At 46.5% G+C, this 15,898-nt stretch overlaps 1 protein-coding gene across 3 annotated transcripts in view; it reads right to left on the bottom strand.

The window, feature by feature from the left end:
* Positions 1–15,898, bottom strand: part of spryd3 (SPRY domain containing 3) — a 343,426-nt gene that overhangs the window by 313,505 nt on the left and 14,023 nt on the right. For all 3 annotated transcript variants that reach the window (XM_085972663.1, XM_085972664.1, XM_085972662.1), the window contains exon 4: positions 6,247–6,371. In XM_085972663.1, coding sequence (XP_085828789.1) covers positions 6,247–6,371 — 125 coding nt within the window. The remainder of the gene's footprint in view (positions 1–6,246; positions 6,372–15,898) is intronic.

Raw genomic sequence — 15,898 nt, forward strand, 5'->3', positions numbered from 1 at the left:
AAAATAGCTGCCCATCAACTGAGCTCATTAGAGGTGGAGCTTAAAATCACACAAGTCAGCAACACTCGGAAAAAACAAGATTTTAGAATGAACTCAGGACCAGCAGAAAAAAATGAAGGGAAGGTGGCTTTCGATAAGGTCCCGCATAAGAGATTAGCGTGCAAAGTTAAAGCACATGGGATTGGGGGTAAGGTACTGACTTGGATAGAGAACTGGTTGGCAGACAGGAAGCAAGAGTTGGAATAAATGGGTCTTTTTCCGAGTGGCAGGCAGTGACTAGTGGGGTAGCGCAGGGATCGGTGCTAGGACCCCAGCTATTCACAATGGCCCAGAAATTCGGGTCCCAACGCATGAGTACGCACGGGGTACTCACGCGTAGGCCCAACGAAAGTGCCGGTTTCCTGCATGCACTGCGCATGCGTGGGAAACCAGCACTTCCGTTCCCCTGAAAGAAGGGGTTGACAGGTGGAACGCGTGCGCCGGAGAGGCAGCGCGTGCGCATCGAACTTACGTTTTTTTTCCAGGTTTCTCTGGGAGGGTAAGTCTCCAGGAGTTACACTTTTAAAAAGCAGGCGCAAGGCCTGCTTTTAACAAGGTAAGTGGTGAATTAAGTAAAATTAAAACATTTTTTCCACAGGTTTATTATTTTCAAATACTTTAAAGGTAAGTTTATTTTTAGCCCAGTTAGAAAATGTAATTAATTTTTTCAAAAATCTAAATTATTGTTTAAAATAGTTATTTAATGTCATTTATAGTTATTTTAAAAATGCGATTTGTAAAAAATTTATTTGAAGTTTTAGTGATGTTTTGGGGCTTATGGTATTTATAGGTTTGACAGCTCTTCCTGTCAAACTTATGAATGAAGCATTCCCTGCTACCATTGGCTCTCCATAGCTCACGTGATCCCAGGGGACGCATCCTACTAACTGCGCCCCTGGGATACGCAAGCACTGCGTGCCGACAGTTGGAGGAGGCCCAGGATCGGAATCCCACGGGGGCCCACAGCTCAAAGGCCGGCGCGCAAGGTAAGTGCAGGTCAGGGGCTTGCACCCGCGGGAAGCCCCCGACCCGAATTCCTGGGCCATTAATATATATTAATGATGATCTAGACAAGGGAACTAGATGTAATATCTTCAAGTTTGCAGACGACACAAAGCTGGGTGGGCGTGTGTGCTGTGAGGAGGATGCAGAGAAACTCCAGTATGATTTGGACAGGTTGGGTGATTGGGCAGATGCATGGCAGATGCAGTATACTGTGGATAAATGCGAGGTTATCCACTTTGGTGGCAAAAACAGGAAGGCAGATTATTATCTGAACAGCAACAGATTGGGAGAAGGGGAAGTGCAACGAGACCTGGGTGTCCTTGTGCACCAGTCGCTGAAGTTAAGCATGCAGGTGCAGCAGGCGGTTAAGGCGGCAAATGGTATGTTGGCCTTCATAGCGAGAGGATTCGAGTACAGGAGCAAGGAAGTCTTGCTGCAGTTGTACAGGGCCTTGGTGAGACCACACCTTGAGTATTGTGTGCAGTTTTGGTCGCCTTATCTGAGGAAGGATGTTCTTGCCATGGAGAGAGTGCAGCGAAGATTCACCAGACTGATACCTGGGATGGCAGGAATGACGTATGAGGAGAGATTGGGTCGATTGGAGTTTAGAAGAATGAGAGGGGATCTCATTGAAGCTTATAAAATTCTAACAGGACTAGACAGACTAGATGCAGGAAGGATGTTCCCGATGGCGGGGGAGTCCAGAACCAGGGGTCACAGTCTAAGGATAAGGGGTAAGCCATTTAGGACAGAGATGAGGAATTTCTTCACCCAGCGAGTGGCGAACCTGTGGAATTCTCTACCACAGAAAACAGTTATGGCCAATTCATTAAATATATTCAAGAAGGAGTTAGATATATTTCTTAAGACTAAAGGGATCAAGGGATATGGAGAGAAGGCAGGGACAGGGTACTGAATTTAGATGATCAGCCATGATCTCATTAAATGGCGGAGCAGGCTCGAGGGGCCGAATGGCCTACTCCTGCTCCTATCTTCTATGTTTCTATGAAAAGCAGATTCACACAAGTACAGCAATACTCTCCGAGAAAGGTATGGGGAGGGGAGGGAAGCTATTCTTCCACCTTTTTCTTCGTTATTTTCTGCCTGCTTTTAGATCCCTGTGCACCATACCATTTCCTAGCTGGCCGGGAAATCAGCCACCCTCCTCCCAGGCCTCATCAATGTCACGGTGTGTTCAGCTGCTACAAGCCACAGAAGCTCTACAACTTGCATCCTTTACAGTGAGGAGACTTCCCATGATGGCCTACCCAAGGCTGAGAGCACTAGGACTCCCACCTTTTTTCTAATCTAAAACCAGACAAGGATGGGACCTTGAGAAAATCCGCTTAGCCATGACGGGGTAACTGACTTGCGGAGTGGTTTCACAGAATGCGATGACTGAAAACCAGACTTTTGCCATTTTCTAGGCAGATAACATGTCTCACCCCTAAAACTGAATGAATTCGGACTATTTCAGGGTAGAGCATGTTGTTTCACCATTAAGAACCAGCACCCCGCCCTACAAGTTATGGATTAGATGGACAATAAAGCTCCCTCTACACTGTCCCATCAAACACTCCCAGGGCAGGTACAGCACGGGTTAGATACAGAGTAAAGCTCCCTCTACACTGTCCCATCAAACACTCCCAGGGCAGGTACAGCACGGGTTAGATAGAGTAAAGCTCCCTCTACACTGTCCCATCAAACACTCCAGATGATGTAGGCGGGGTTTTAAATGAATTTTTTGCATCTGTGTTCACTATGGAGAAAGACGATGCAGACATAGAAATCGGGCAAGGGGACTGTGACATACTTGAACATATTAGCATCGAGAGGGAGGAGGTGCTAGCGGTTTTAGCAGGCCAAAAAGTGGATAAATCCCCAGGCCCGGACGAGATGTATCCCAGGCTGCTGTGGGAGGCAAAGGAGGAGATTGCAGGGGCTCTGACACAAATTTTCAGAACCTCTCTGGCCACAGGGGATGTACCAGAGGACTGGAGAACAGCTAATGTAGTACCATTATACAAGAAGGGTAGCAGGGATAAACCAGGGAATTACAGGCCAGTGAGCCTAACATCTGTGGTAGGGAAATTATTGGAAAAAATTCTGAGGGACAAAATTAGTCTCCACTTGGAGAGGCAAGGATTAATCGGGGATAGTCAGCATGGCGTTGTCAAGGGTAAATCATGTCTGACAAATCTGATTGAATTTTTCGAGGGGGTGGATGAGGGAAATGCTGTGGATGTGGTTTACATGGACTTCAGTAAAGCTTTTGACAAAGTTCTGCATAGGAGACTGGTCAAGAAGGTAAGAGCCCATGGGATCCAGGGTGCCTTGGCGCGTTGGATCCTAAACTGGCTGAGTGGCAGGAGGCAGAGGGTGATGGTCGAAGGTTGCTTTTGTGACTGGAAGCCTGTGTCCAGTGGGGTACCTCAGGGATCGGTGCTGGGTCCCTTGTTGTTTGTGATCTACATAAATGATTTGGGTGAGAATGTAAAAGGTATGATCAGTAAGTTCGCAGATGACACGAAAATTGGTGGGGTGGTAAATTGCGAGGAGGAAAGCCTCAGGCTACAGGACGATATAAACGGGTTGGTCAGATGGGCGGAAAAGTGGCAAATGGAACTTAACCCTGAAAAGTGCGAGGTGATGCATTTTGGACGGACAAATAAGGCAAGGGAATACACAATGAGTGGTAGGACCCTAGGAAGTACAGAGGGTCAGAGGGACCTTGGTGTACATGTACATAGATCCCTGAAGGCAGCGGAACAGGTAGATAAGGTGGTTAAAAAGGCATATGGGATACTTGCCTTCATTAGCCGAGGCATAGAATATAAGAGCAGGGAGGTTATGATGGAGCTGTACAAAACGCTGGTGAGGCCACAGCTGGAGTACTGTGTGCAGTTCTGGTCGCCTCACTATAGGAAGGATGTGATTGCTTTGGAGAGGGTGCAGAGAAGATTCACCAGGATGTTACCTGGGATGGAGTGCCTCAGCTATGAAGAAAGACTAAACAGGCTGGGGTTGTTTTCCTTGGAGCAAAGAAGGCTGAGGGGGGACCTGATTGAGGTGTACAAAATGATGAGGGGCATAAATAGGGTAGACAAAGAGGAACTTTTCCCCTTAGTAGGGGGGTCAATAACAAGGGGGCATAGATTCAGGGTAAAGGGCAGGAGATTTAGAGGGGATTTGAGGAGGAACTTTTTCACCCAGAGGGTGGTTGGAATGTGGAACTCAATGCCTAAAAGGGTGGTAGAGGCAGGAACCCTCACAACATTCAAGAAGCATTTGGATGAGCACTTGAAATGCCACTGCATACAAGGCTATGGACCAAATGCTGGAAAATGGGATTAGACTGGACAGGGATGGATGGGCGGCGCAGACACGATGGGCCGAAGGGCCTCTTTCTGTGCTGTAAAACTCTATGACTCTATGACTCCCAGTGCAGGTACAGCACGGGTTAGATACAGAGTAAAGCTCCCTCTACACTGTCCCATCAAACACTCCCAGGGCAGGTACAGCATGGGTTAGATACAGAGTAAAGCTCCCTCTACACTGTCCCATCAAACACTCCCAGGGCAGGTACAGCACGGGTTAGATATACAGTAAAGCTCCTTCTACATTGTCCCATCAAACACTCCCAGGGCAGGTACAGCACGGGTTAGATACAGAGTAAAGCTCCCTCTACACTGTCCCATCAAACACTCCCAGGGCAGGTACAGCACAGGTTAGATACAGAGTAAAGCTCCCTCTACACTGTCCCATCAAACACTCCCAGGGCAGGTACAGCATGGGTTAGATACAGAGTAAAGCTCCCTCTACACTGCCCCATCAAACACTCCCAGGGCAGGTACAGCACGGGTTAGATACAGAGTAAAGCACCCTCTACACTGTCCCATCAAACACTCCCAGGGCAGGTACAGCACAGGTTAGATACAGAGTAAAGCTCCCTCTACACGGTCCCATCAAACACTCCCAGGGCAGGTACAGCACGGGTTAGATACAGAGTAAAGCTCCCTCTACACTGTCCCATCAAACACTCCCAGGGCAGGTACAGCACGGGTTAGATACAGAGTAAAGCTCCCTCTACACGGTCCCATCAAACACTCCCAGGGCAGGTACAGCACGGGTTAGATACAGAGTAAAGCTCCCTCTACAGTGTCCCATCAAACACTCCCAGGGCAGGTACAGCACGGGTTAGATACAGAGTAAAGCTCCCTCTACACTGTCCCATCAAACACTCCCAGGGCAGGTACAGCACGTGTTAGATACAGAGTAAAGCTCCCTCTGCACTGTCCCATCAAACACTCCCAGGGCAGGTACAGCACGGGTTAGATACAGAGTAAAGCTCCCTCTGCACTGTCCCATCAAACACTCCCAGGGCAGGCATCCAATAAAGATTTTTTTAATGTAATGAAAAGACAGTATCCCATTTTGAAATGATGTGCAGGTCGTTTCCAAAAGTCCCATTTTCCGGAGGAACCTTACAGAGGTGTTCAGAGACACCCCCGAGCAATTATAGGGAAATGTTTGCAAGTTCTCGTTAGTGACTAGTTGCAGTTCACAGATGAACCAATGCAAACAAAGACATCTTTCTGGCCCTGAGGCAATATGGGATATGGAGACGATTAAAAAAACACTGCTGGATCAATGTAGTCAGAAGTTTCCTCTCAGAAATAGGCAGGGATACTTAACAAGGACTTTGCTGCAGTGTGAACAAAGGAGAAGTATATTGGGGAGGAGGTGAATCCTGAATTGGTTTAAAGCGAAATAAGAATATTCTAAATAAAGGAAAGTATTAGAGAAGTTCGTTAAGCTAAAGAAGGGCAAAGTGCTGGGACCTGATGGGACACATCCAAGGATTCAAAGCGAAATGGGGGAAAAAGTAGCAGAAGCCCTCGAAATTATATTTGAGAGTTCTATTGGGAGTAGATGTGTGCCAGAGGACCGCAGAGTGCTCACTCATCTCATTGCTATTGTTTGGGGGACCTTCCATGCACAAGTGGGCAACATGACAGCGGCCACGGCACTTCAAAGTAACTCATTATATTTTGTGTATGAAGCACTTGGAGATGTTTGTGAGTGTGATAAAGTGCTGCATAAACAAGTCTTTTTCTTTAACAACTTCCATTGCAGTAGAACAAAACAAAGATATTTCAGGCAGATTATTTTCTACCTCAATTGTTCTTCTGTATTACTCACTTGCCATCATCTGCATGGTAGGCAACAGAATGTGGAAGCCATCCTGGCTGGTGATCTAGCTTGTAATACTGAGGGACTAAGCCCACTGCAATGGTCCCTCTCACACCAGTATCCACTATACATACCTATGGGGAGAAAAAAAGGTCACATTAACAAACTGGCATATTTGTGCACAACAGTATTGTTTCTCAATAATACCCAGTCTTCCTATCAGCTGACACAATTTAAGCCCTGGCCTAGCATCAATGTTATAAACTAGCTCTTTCCGTCACATGACTGAGAGCCACACAGAAGAAATTCAGCATCCAAAACCTCAGAAGATAGCAGAAATACCAGAGGTAGAAACTCAAGTGGGAAACAACCCCCACCGTTCACATTTCTACTGTGCCTTTTAAATGGAACATGCCAAGGTGCGTTACAGGAGGGGTGCGGGACACTGAGCAGGCAGCGAGGTGACCGAAAGCATGGTCAGAGAGGTGGATCTTGAGGTTTTGTGAAGGTACAGAGAGACGTAGCAAGGTGAAGATGTTCAAGGAGGGAGCTCCAGAGCGCAGGGGTGAGATAGCTAGTCTCTGCCACCAATGGCCGAATGCAGGGCGGCGGAGGGGTAGAAATGCAGAGTAAACAGGTGTGAGCAGCAAATAGATAAAGGAAATGCAGTGGGTGTGATTTTGATGGATATTTAGAAAGCATCTGGTAAGTTACTAAAGAAAATACTTATGGCAAAGATGGTATGTGATATTAGAGGAATGTGGCCAGATGGATAAAGAAATGATTCGGGAGCAGAAATCAAAGGATGGTATGAAGGGACATTTTTTCAGAATAGAAAGATGTGGTGAGTGGCGTTCCACAGGAGTCTGTATTGGACCCAAGGCTACGGACCAAATGCTGGAATATGGGATTAGATTAGACAGGGCTTGATGGCCGGCGCGGACACGATGAGCCTCTATCCGTGCTGTATAACTCTATGACTCGCTCTTATTTACTATTTACAGAAATGATCAGTACTTCCGGAGCTGAGTCACCAATACTGAAGTTTGCTAGATCAAATGAGGGGGCATGGGAAATTGTAACGCTGATTGTGAATAACAGCACGAGAACACAGCCAGGCCAGCAGGATGAGTCTTGGGAGGTGAAGTGACACTGACACTATACAAGCCTTGGGTTCATCCCCAGATGGGGCATTATGTGCAGTTCTGTTCACCGGATACAAGGTGGTCATCATGGCTCAGGGAAAGGTGTAGCAAATGGCTCCCCGTCTGACACCAGGTATCGGACAACCAAGTCACAAGGAGAGACTACAGGACGGGAGGCAATTAAAACTAGACAAAAGAAAGCTGAGAGGACAGCTCATAGATGTAGTTCTTAACGATTTTGACAAATTGAACCCTGAAAAGCTATTAAACAGGCACCCAACAATGACGGGACAAGGAATGGAGTTCAGAAAGAAGGAAGAGGAATGGCCAGATCAGATAGAACTACTGTACACAGAGGAATGGACAGATCAGATAGAACTACTGTACACAGGGGAATGGACAGATCAGATAGAACTACTGTACACAGAGGAATGGACAGATCAGATAGAACTACTGTACACAGGGGAATGGACAGATCAGATAGATCTACTGTATACAGAGGAATGGACAGATCAGATAGAACTACTGTACACAGAGGAATGGACAGATCAGATAGAACTACTGTACACAGGGGAATGGACAGATCAGATAGAACTACTGTACACAGGGGAATGGACAGATCAGATAGAACTACTGTACACAGGGGAATGGACAGATCAGATAGATCTACTGTATACAGAGGAATGGACAGATCAGATAGAACTACTGTACACAGAGGAATGAACAGATCAGATAGAACTACTGTACACAGGAGAATGGACAGATCAGATAGAACTACTGTACACAGGGGAATGGACAGATCAGATAGAACTACTGTACACAGGGGAATGGACCGATCAGATAGAACTACTGTACACAGGAGAATGGACAGATCAGATAGAACTACTGTACACAGGGGAATGGACAGATCAGATAGAACTACTGTACACGGGAATGGACAGATCAGATAGAACTACTGTACACAGGGGAATGGACAGATCAGACAGAACTACTGTACACAGGGGAATGGACAGATCAGATAGAGCTACTGTACACAGAGAGGAATGGACAGATCAGATAGAACTACTGTACACAGAGGGGAATGGACAGATCAGATAGAACTACTGTACACAGAGGAATGGACAGATCAGATAGAACTACTGTACACAGGAATGGACAGATCAGATAGAACTACTGTACACAGAGGGGAATGGACAGATCAGATAGAACTACTGTACACAGAGGGGAATGGACGGATCAGATAGAACTACTGTACACAGGAATGGACAGATCAGATAGAACTACTGTACACAGAGGAATGGACAGATCAGATAGAACTACTGTACACAGGGGAATGGACAGATCAGATAGAACTACTGTACACAGGGGAGTGGACAGATCAGATAGAACTACTGTACACAGAGGAATGGACAGATCAGATAGAACTACTGTACACAGAGGGGAATGGACAGATCAGATAGAACTACTGCACACAGGGGAATGGACAGATCAGATAGAACTACTGTACACAGGGGAATGGACAGATCAGATAGAACTACTGTACACAGGGGAATGGACAGATCAGATAGAACTACTGTACACAGAGTGAATGGACAGATCAGATAGAACTACTGTACACAGAGGAATGGACAGATCAGATAGAACTACTGTACACAGAGGAATGGACAGATCAGATAGATCTACTGTACACAGAGGAATGGACAGATCAGATAGAACTACAGTACACAGAGGAATGGACAGATCAGATAGAACTACTGTACACAGGGGAATGGACAGATCAGATAGAACTACTGTACACAGAGGGGAATGGACAGATCAGATAGAACTACTGTACACAGGGGAATGGACAGATCAGATAGAACTACTGTACACAGGGGAATGGACAGATCAGATAGAACCGGCAGAATGAAACACAGCGCAATTCATACCCCATCTAGAGCCATCCTTTGTTCCTTAACCCGTCCTGTTACCACCTCCTCTTGCCTTGAATATCTCTTAATATCTCTCAATGTCTCTCAATCTCTCCTGCTTTCTATCCTATCACTGACCTTCTCATTTGTTCTTCATCCCCTCCCCCTTTTCCCAGCCCCTAAACTTGCTTTCCATTTACTGCTTTTTTCCAGTTCTGACGAAGGGTCATCGACCTGAAACGTTAACTCTGTTTCTCTCTCCACGGATGCTGCCTGACCTGCTGAGTTTTTCCAGCGTTTTCTCTCGATATTTTGGATACATTGCACTTTGTCCCTTCATCTAAGTCATTGATATCGATTGTGAATAGCTGAGGCCCCAGCACTGCTCCTTGCGGTACCCCACTAGTTACAGTCTGCCAACCTGAAAATGACTAGTTTATCCCTACTCTCTGTTTTCTGTCTGTTAACCAGAATATGTGTTTGTCAAAATATTTGTTTATCCATGCTAATACCTTACCCCCAACCCTATGTGCCCTTATCTTGCTTAACAACATTTTATGCGGTACCTTATCGAATGCCTAATTGGAGGCGGTGTCAGCGGCAGCAGTACTTAAAGCAGCGGGAGACCAGGCAGCGCGGACCTAACTGGAGGCGGTATGAGCGGCGTCATCATAAGAACATAAGAAATAGGAGCAGGAGTAGGCCATTCGAGCCTGCTCCGCCATTTAATGAGATCATGGCTGATCTTCTGCCTCAACTCCATTCACTGGCCCTATCGCCATATCCCTTGATGCCCTTACTAGTCAGAAATCTATCGACTTCTGTTTTGAATATACCCAATGACTTAGCCTCCACAGCCCTCTGGGGTAGAGAATTCCAAAGATTCACCACCCTCTGAAGAAATTTCTCCTCATCTCTGTCCTGAATGGCCTATCCTTTATCCTGAGTCTGTGGCCCCTGGTCCTAGACTCCCCAGCCAAGGGAAACATTCTCCCAGCATCCACCCTATCAAGCCCTGTAATAATTTTGTATGCTTCAATAAGATTCCCTCTCATTCTTCTGAATTCAAGAGAATACAGGCCTAGTTTACGCAATCTCTTCTCATACGACAGTCCCGCCATCCCGGGAATCAATCTCGTGAACCTTCGTTGCACTCCCTCTATGGCAAGTATATCCTTCCTTAGGTAAGGAGACCAAAACTGTACACAGTACTCCAGGTGTGGTCTCACCAAGGCCCTGTATAATTGGAGTAAGACTTCTTTACTCCTGTACTCAAATCCTCTTGTAATGAAGGCCAGCATACCATTTGCCTTCCTAATGGCTTGCTGCACCTGCACATTCACTTTCAGTGACTCATGTACAAGGACACCCAGGTCCCTTTGAGCATCTGCATTCCCCAATCTTTCACCATTTAGGAAATACTCTGCCTTTCTACCAAAGTGGATAACTTCACATTTATCCACATTATATTCCATCTGCTATGTTCTCGCCCACTCACTGAGCCTCTCGAGGTCCCCTTGAAGCCTCTTCACATCCTCTTCACAACTGACATTGCCACCTAACTTTGTATCATCAGCAAATTTAGAAATGTTACATTTAGTCCCCTCATCCAAATCATTGATATAGGTTGTGAATAGCTGGGGCCCAAGCACTGATCCTTGCGGTACCCCATCAGCGGCGGCAGTACTTAAAGCAGCAGGAGGCCAGGCAGCGTGGACCTAATTGGAGGCGGTATCAGCGGCGGCAGTACTTAAAGCAGCGGGAGACCAGCCAGCGTGGACCTAATTGGAGGCGGTATCAGCGGCGGCAGTACTTAAAGCAGCGGGAGACCAGCCAGCGTGGACCTAATTGGAGGCGGTATCAGCGGCGGCAGTACTTAAAGCAGCGGGAGACCAGGCAGCGTGGACCTAATTGGAGGCGGTATCAGCGGCGGCAGTACTTAAAGCAGCGGGAGACCAGGCAGCGTGGACCTAATTGGAGGCGGTATCAGCGGCGGCAGTACTTAAAGCAGCGGGAGACCAGGCAGCGTGGACCTAATTGGAGGCGGTATCAGCGGCGGCAGTACTTAAAGCAGCGGGAGACCAGGCAGCGTGGACCTAATTGGAGGCGGTATCAGCGGCGGCAGTACTTAAAGCAGCGGGAGACCAGGCAGCGTGGACCTAATTGGAGGCGGTATCAGCGGCGGCAGTACTTAAAGCAGCGGGAGACCAGCCAGCGTGGACCTAATTGGAGGCGGTATCAGCGGCGGCAGTACTTAAAGCAGGAGACCAGGCAGCGTGGACCTAATTGGAGGCGGTATCAGCGGCGGCAGTACTTAAAGCAGCGGGAGACCAGCCAGCGTGGACCGAATTGGAGGCGGTATCAGCGGCGGCAGTACTTAAAGCAGCAGGAGACCAGGCAGCGTGGACCTAATTGGAGGCGGTATCAGCGGCGGCAGTACTTAAAGCAGCGGGAGACCAGGCAGCGTGGACCGGTGAGTGTAAAGAAGTAAAAAATAATCGAAGTGTGACATCACCAGAAAGCAGGTAAGTGATTGGTTGGTGAGTGTTTCTCTATTTCTCGCTTTTTTCCAAACTTGAGCGTCTAAATTTAAGTGTCTTGGTGTAGATCAAAAGATATACGTGTCCCAAATTTTAAAACTAATTGATTAATTGAGATGGGAGACCAGGCAATGTGTTGTTGTTGTTGCATGTGGGAGCTGGTGGACACCTTTGAGGTCCACAGCGACCACATCTGCAGCAAATGTTGGCTGCTCGAGGAACTTCGGCTCAGAGTTGATGAGCTGGAGTCCGAGCTTCAGGCACTGCGACACATTAGGGAGGGGGAGCATTACCTGGACACTATGTTCCAGGAGGCAGTTACACCCACTAGAGTAATTACTTACAATTTGGCCCATGGTCAGGGACAGGAGGGTGTGACTACAAGCGAGGCAGGTATTGGGATCCAGGAGATAGTGATGGAGGAGCCTCAGCCCTTGGCCTTGTCTAACGAGATTCTTGCTCCCTGTGTGGACGAGGGCAGGGACTGCAGGGAGGATTAACAATCTGATCACAGCACCGTGGTACAGGGAACCATTCAAGTGGGGGGGGGGGGGGGGTAGTAAAAAGAAATGTTGTAGTGATAGGGGACAGTAGTTAGGGGGATAGGTACTGTTCTCTGCAGCCGAGAGCGTGAGTCCCAAAGGCTGTGTTGCCTGCCCGGTGCCAGGGTTAAGAATGTCTCCTCTGGGCTGGAGAGGAACTTGGAGTGGGAGGGGGAGGATCCAGTTGTCATGGTCCACATAGACACCAATGACATAGGTAGGACAAAAAGAGGTTCTGCTGAGGGAGTATGAGCAGCTAGGGGCTAAATTAAAAAGCAAAACCACAAAGGGAATAATCTCTGGATTACTACCTGAGCCACGAGCGAATTTGCATAGGGTAAATAAGATCAGAGAAATGAACGAGTGGCTCAAAGACTGGTGTGGGAGAAATGGGTTTTGATTTGTGGGACACTGGGATAAGTGGGAGCTGTTCTGTTTGGACGGGCTTCACTTGAACCATGCTGGGGCTAGAGTCCTGGTGAATCGAATAACTAGGGCTGTAGAGAGAGCTTTAAACTAAACAGTGGGGGGGAGGGTCCAGGTGAGCAGGAATTTAAAAAGTCAAATGAGAAATGAGAAAACAATAGAGCAGGATAGAGATGGGGGAAATAATAACCAGAGTGTGACAGGAAGGGACAGAATGTTTAAAAATAAGAGTGCAACAGAAAATGGGGCCAAAACAAGGAGAAATGGTAAAAAGACAAAGTTAAAAGCTCTATATCTGAATGCACGCAGCATTCATAACAAGATAGATGAGTTGACGGCACAAATAGATGCAAATGGGGGTATGATCTGATCGCCATTACAGAGACGTGGTTGCAAGGTGACCAGGGCTGGGAACTGAATATTCCAGGGTATTTGACAATTCGGGAGGATAGACAGAAAGGAAAGGGAGGTGGGGTGGCTTTGTTGGTAAAGGATGGGATCAGTGCAGTGGTGAGAAGTGAGATTGGCCCAGAAGATCAAAATGTAGAATCAGTTTGGGGGGAGATAAAAAATAATAAGGGGAAAAAGTCTCTGGTGGGCATAGTCTACAGGCCCCCGAACAGTAGCAATACTGCTGGACAGAGTATAAATCAACAAATAATGGAGGCCTGTAAAAAAGGTACGGTAATAATCATGGGTGATTTTAATCTCCATATTGATTGGACAAATCAAATTGGCCATGGTAGCCTTGAGGAGGAGTTGATAGTGTATCTGGGATGGTTTCCTAGAACAGTATGTAATGGAACCAACCAGGGAGCAGGCTATCTTGGATCTGGTACTGTGTAATGAGACAGAATTAATAAATGATCTCATAGTAAAGGGTCCTCTAGGAAAGAGTGATCGTAACATGGTTGAATTTCAAATTCAGTTGGAGGGTGAGAAAGTTGTATCTCAAACCAGTGTCCTGATCTTAAACAAAGGCAATTACAATGGCATGAGGGCAGAACTGGCTAAAGTGGACTGGAAAAATAAATTAAAAGGTAAGACAGTTGAAATGCAATGGCGGACATTTAACGAGATATTTTATGACTCTCAACAAAAATATATTCGTGACAAAGAAAGATTTTAAGAGAATGGAGCATTATCCGTGGCTAACTAAGAAAGTAAAGGATGGTATCAAATTGAAAATGAAGGCATACAATGTTGCCAAGTTTGTTGGGAGGCCAGAGGATTGGGAACTTTTTAAGAACCAGCAAAGGATGAGTAAAAAAAAAAGAGATGAATTATGAGAGTAAACTGGCAAGAAATATTAAAACAGAAAGTAACAGCTTCTACAGTTATATAAAAATAAGTAGATGCATTGCTGGTCATCTTCCAAAATTCTATAGACTCTGGAACAGTTCCCATGGATTGGAGGGTAGCTAATGTTACCCCACTATTTAAAAAAGGTGGTAGAGAGAAAACGGGGAATTATAGACCGGTAAGCCTGACATCGGTAGTGGGGAAAATGCTAGAGTCCATTATAAAAGATGTAATAACAGAGCACTTGGAAAATAGTGACAGGATCGGACAAAGTCAACATGGATTTACAAAAGGTAAATCGTGCTTGACTAATCTACTGGAATTTTTTGAGGATGTAACTGGTAGAATAGATAAGGGAGAACCAGTGGGGATATGGTGTATTTGGACTTTCAGAAGGTTTTCGATAAGGTCCCGCATAAGAGATTAGCGTGCAAAGTTAAAGCACATGGGATTGGGGGTAAGGTATTGACTTGGATAGAGAACTGGTTGGCAGACAGGAAGCAAAGAGTTGGAATAAACGGGTCTTTTTCCGAGTGGCAGGCAGTGACTAGTCGGGTATCGCAGGGATCGGTGCTCGGACCCCAGCTATTCACAATATATGTGTATATAAATGATCTAGACGAGGGAACTAGATGTAATATCTCCAAGTTTGCAGACGACACAATGCTGGGTGGGCGTGTGTGCTGTGAGGAGGATGCAGAGAAACTCCAGTATGATTTGGACAGGTTGGGTGATTGGGCAGATGCATGGCAAATGCAGTATAATGTGGATAAATGTGAGGTTATCCACTTCGGTGGCAAAAACAGGAAGACAGATTATCTGAACAGCAATAGATTGGGAAAAGGGGAAGTGCAACGAGACCAGAGTGTCCTTGTGCACCAGTCGCTGAAGGTAAGCATGCAGGTGCAGCAGGCAGTTAAGAAGGCAAATGGTATGTTGTCCTTCATAGCCAGAGGATTAGAGTACAGGAGCAAGGATGTCTTGCTGCAGTTGTACAGGGCCTTGGTGAGACCACACCTCGAGTATTGTGTGCAGTTTTGGTCACCTTATCTGAGGAAGGAAGTTCTAGCGATGGAGAGAGTGCAGCAAAGATTCACCAGACTGATACCTGGGATGGCAGGAATGACATATGAGGAGAGGTTGTGTTGATCGGGCTTATATTCACTAGTTTAGAAGAATGAGAGGGGATCTCATTGAAACTTATAAAATTCTAACAGGACTAGACAAACTAGATGCAGGAAGGATGTTCCCGATGGCCGGGGAGTCCAGAACCAGGGGTCACAGTCTAAGGATAAGGGGTAAGCCATTTAGGACTGAGATGAGGAGGAATTTCTTCACCCAGAGAGTGGTGAACCTGTGGAATTCTCTACCACAGAAGGCAGTAGAGGCCAATTCATTAAATATATTCAAGAAGGAGTTAGGTATATTTCTTCAGGCTGAAGGGATCAAGGGATATGGGGAGAAAGCAGGGACAGGGGACTGAATTTGGATGATCAGCCATGATCGCATTGAATGGCAGAGCAGGCTCGAGGGGCCGAATGGCCTACTCCTGCTCCTATCTTCTATGACTCTATGAAAAGGAAGAGAGTAGCTAAAGTAAACGTTGGTCCCTTAGAGGATGAGAATGGAGAATTATAAATGGGGAACCGGGAAATGGCAGAGACTCTGAACAAATATTTTGTATCTGTCTTCGCGGGAGAAGACAATAACAACATCCCAATAATGGATAGTCAAGGGGCCACAGGGAAGGGGGAACTAAAGACAATTACTATCACTGAGGAAATAGTACTTGGTAA

This window comes from Somniosus microcephalus, chromosome 33, assembly GCF_052327205.1.
Source record: "Somniosus microcephalus isolate GS21.2 chromosome 33, FLI_Smic_1.0, whole genome shotgun sequence".
In the NCBI taxonomy this organism is placed as follows: Eukaryota; Metazoa; Chordata; class Chondrichthyes; order Squaliformes; family Somniosidae; genus Somniosus; species Somniosus microcephalus.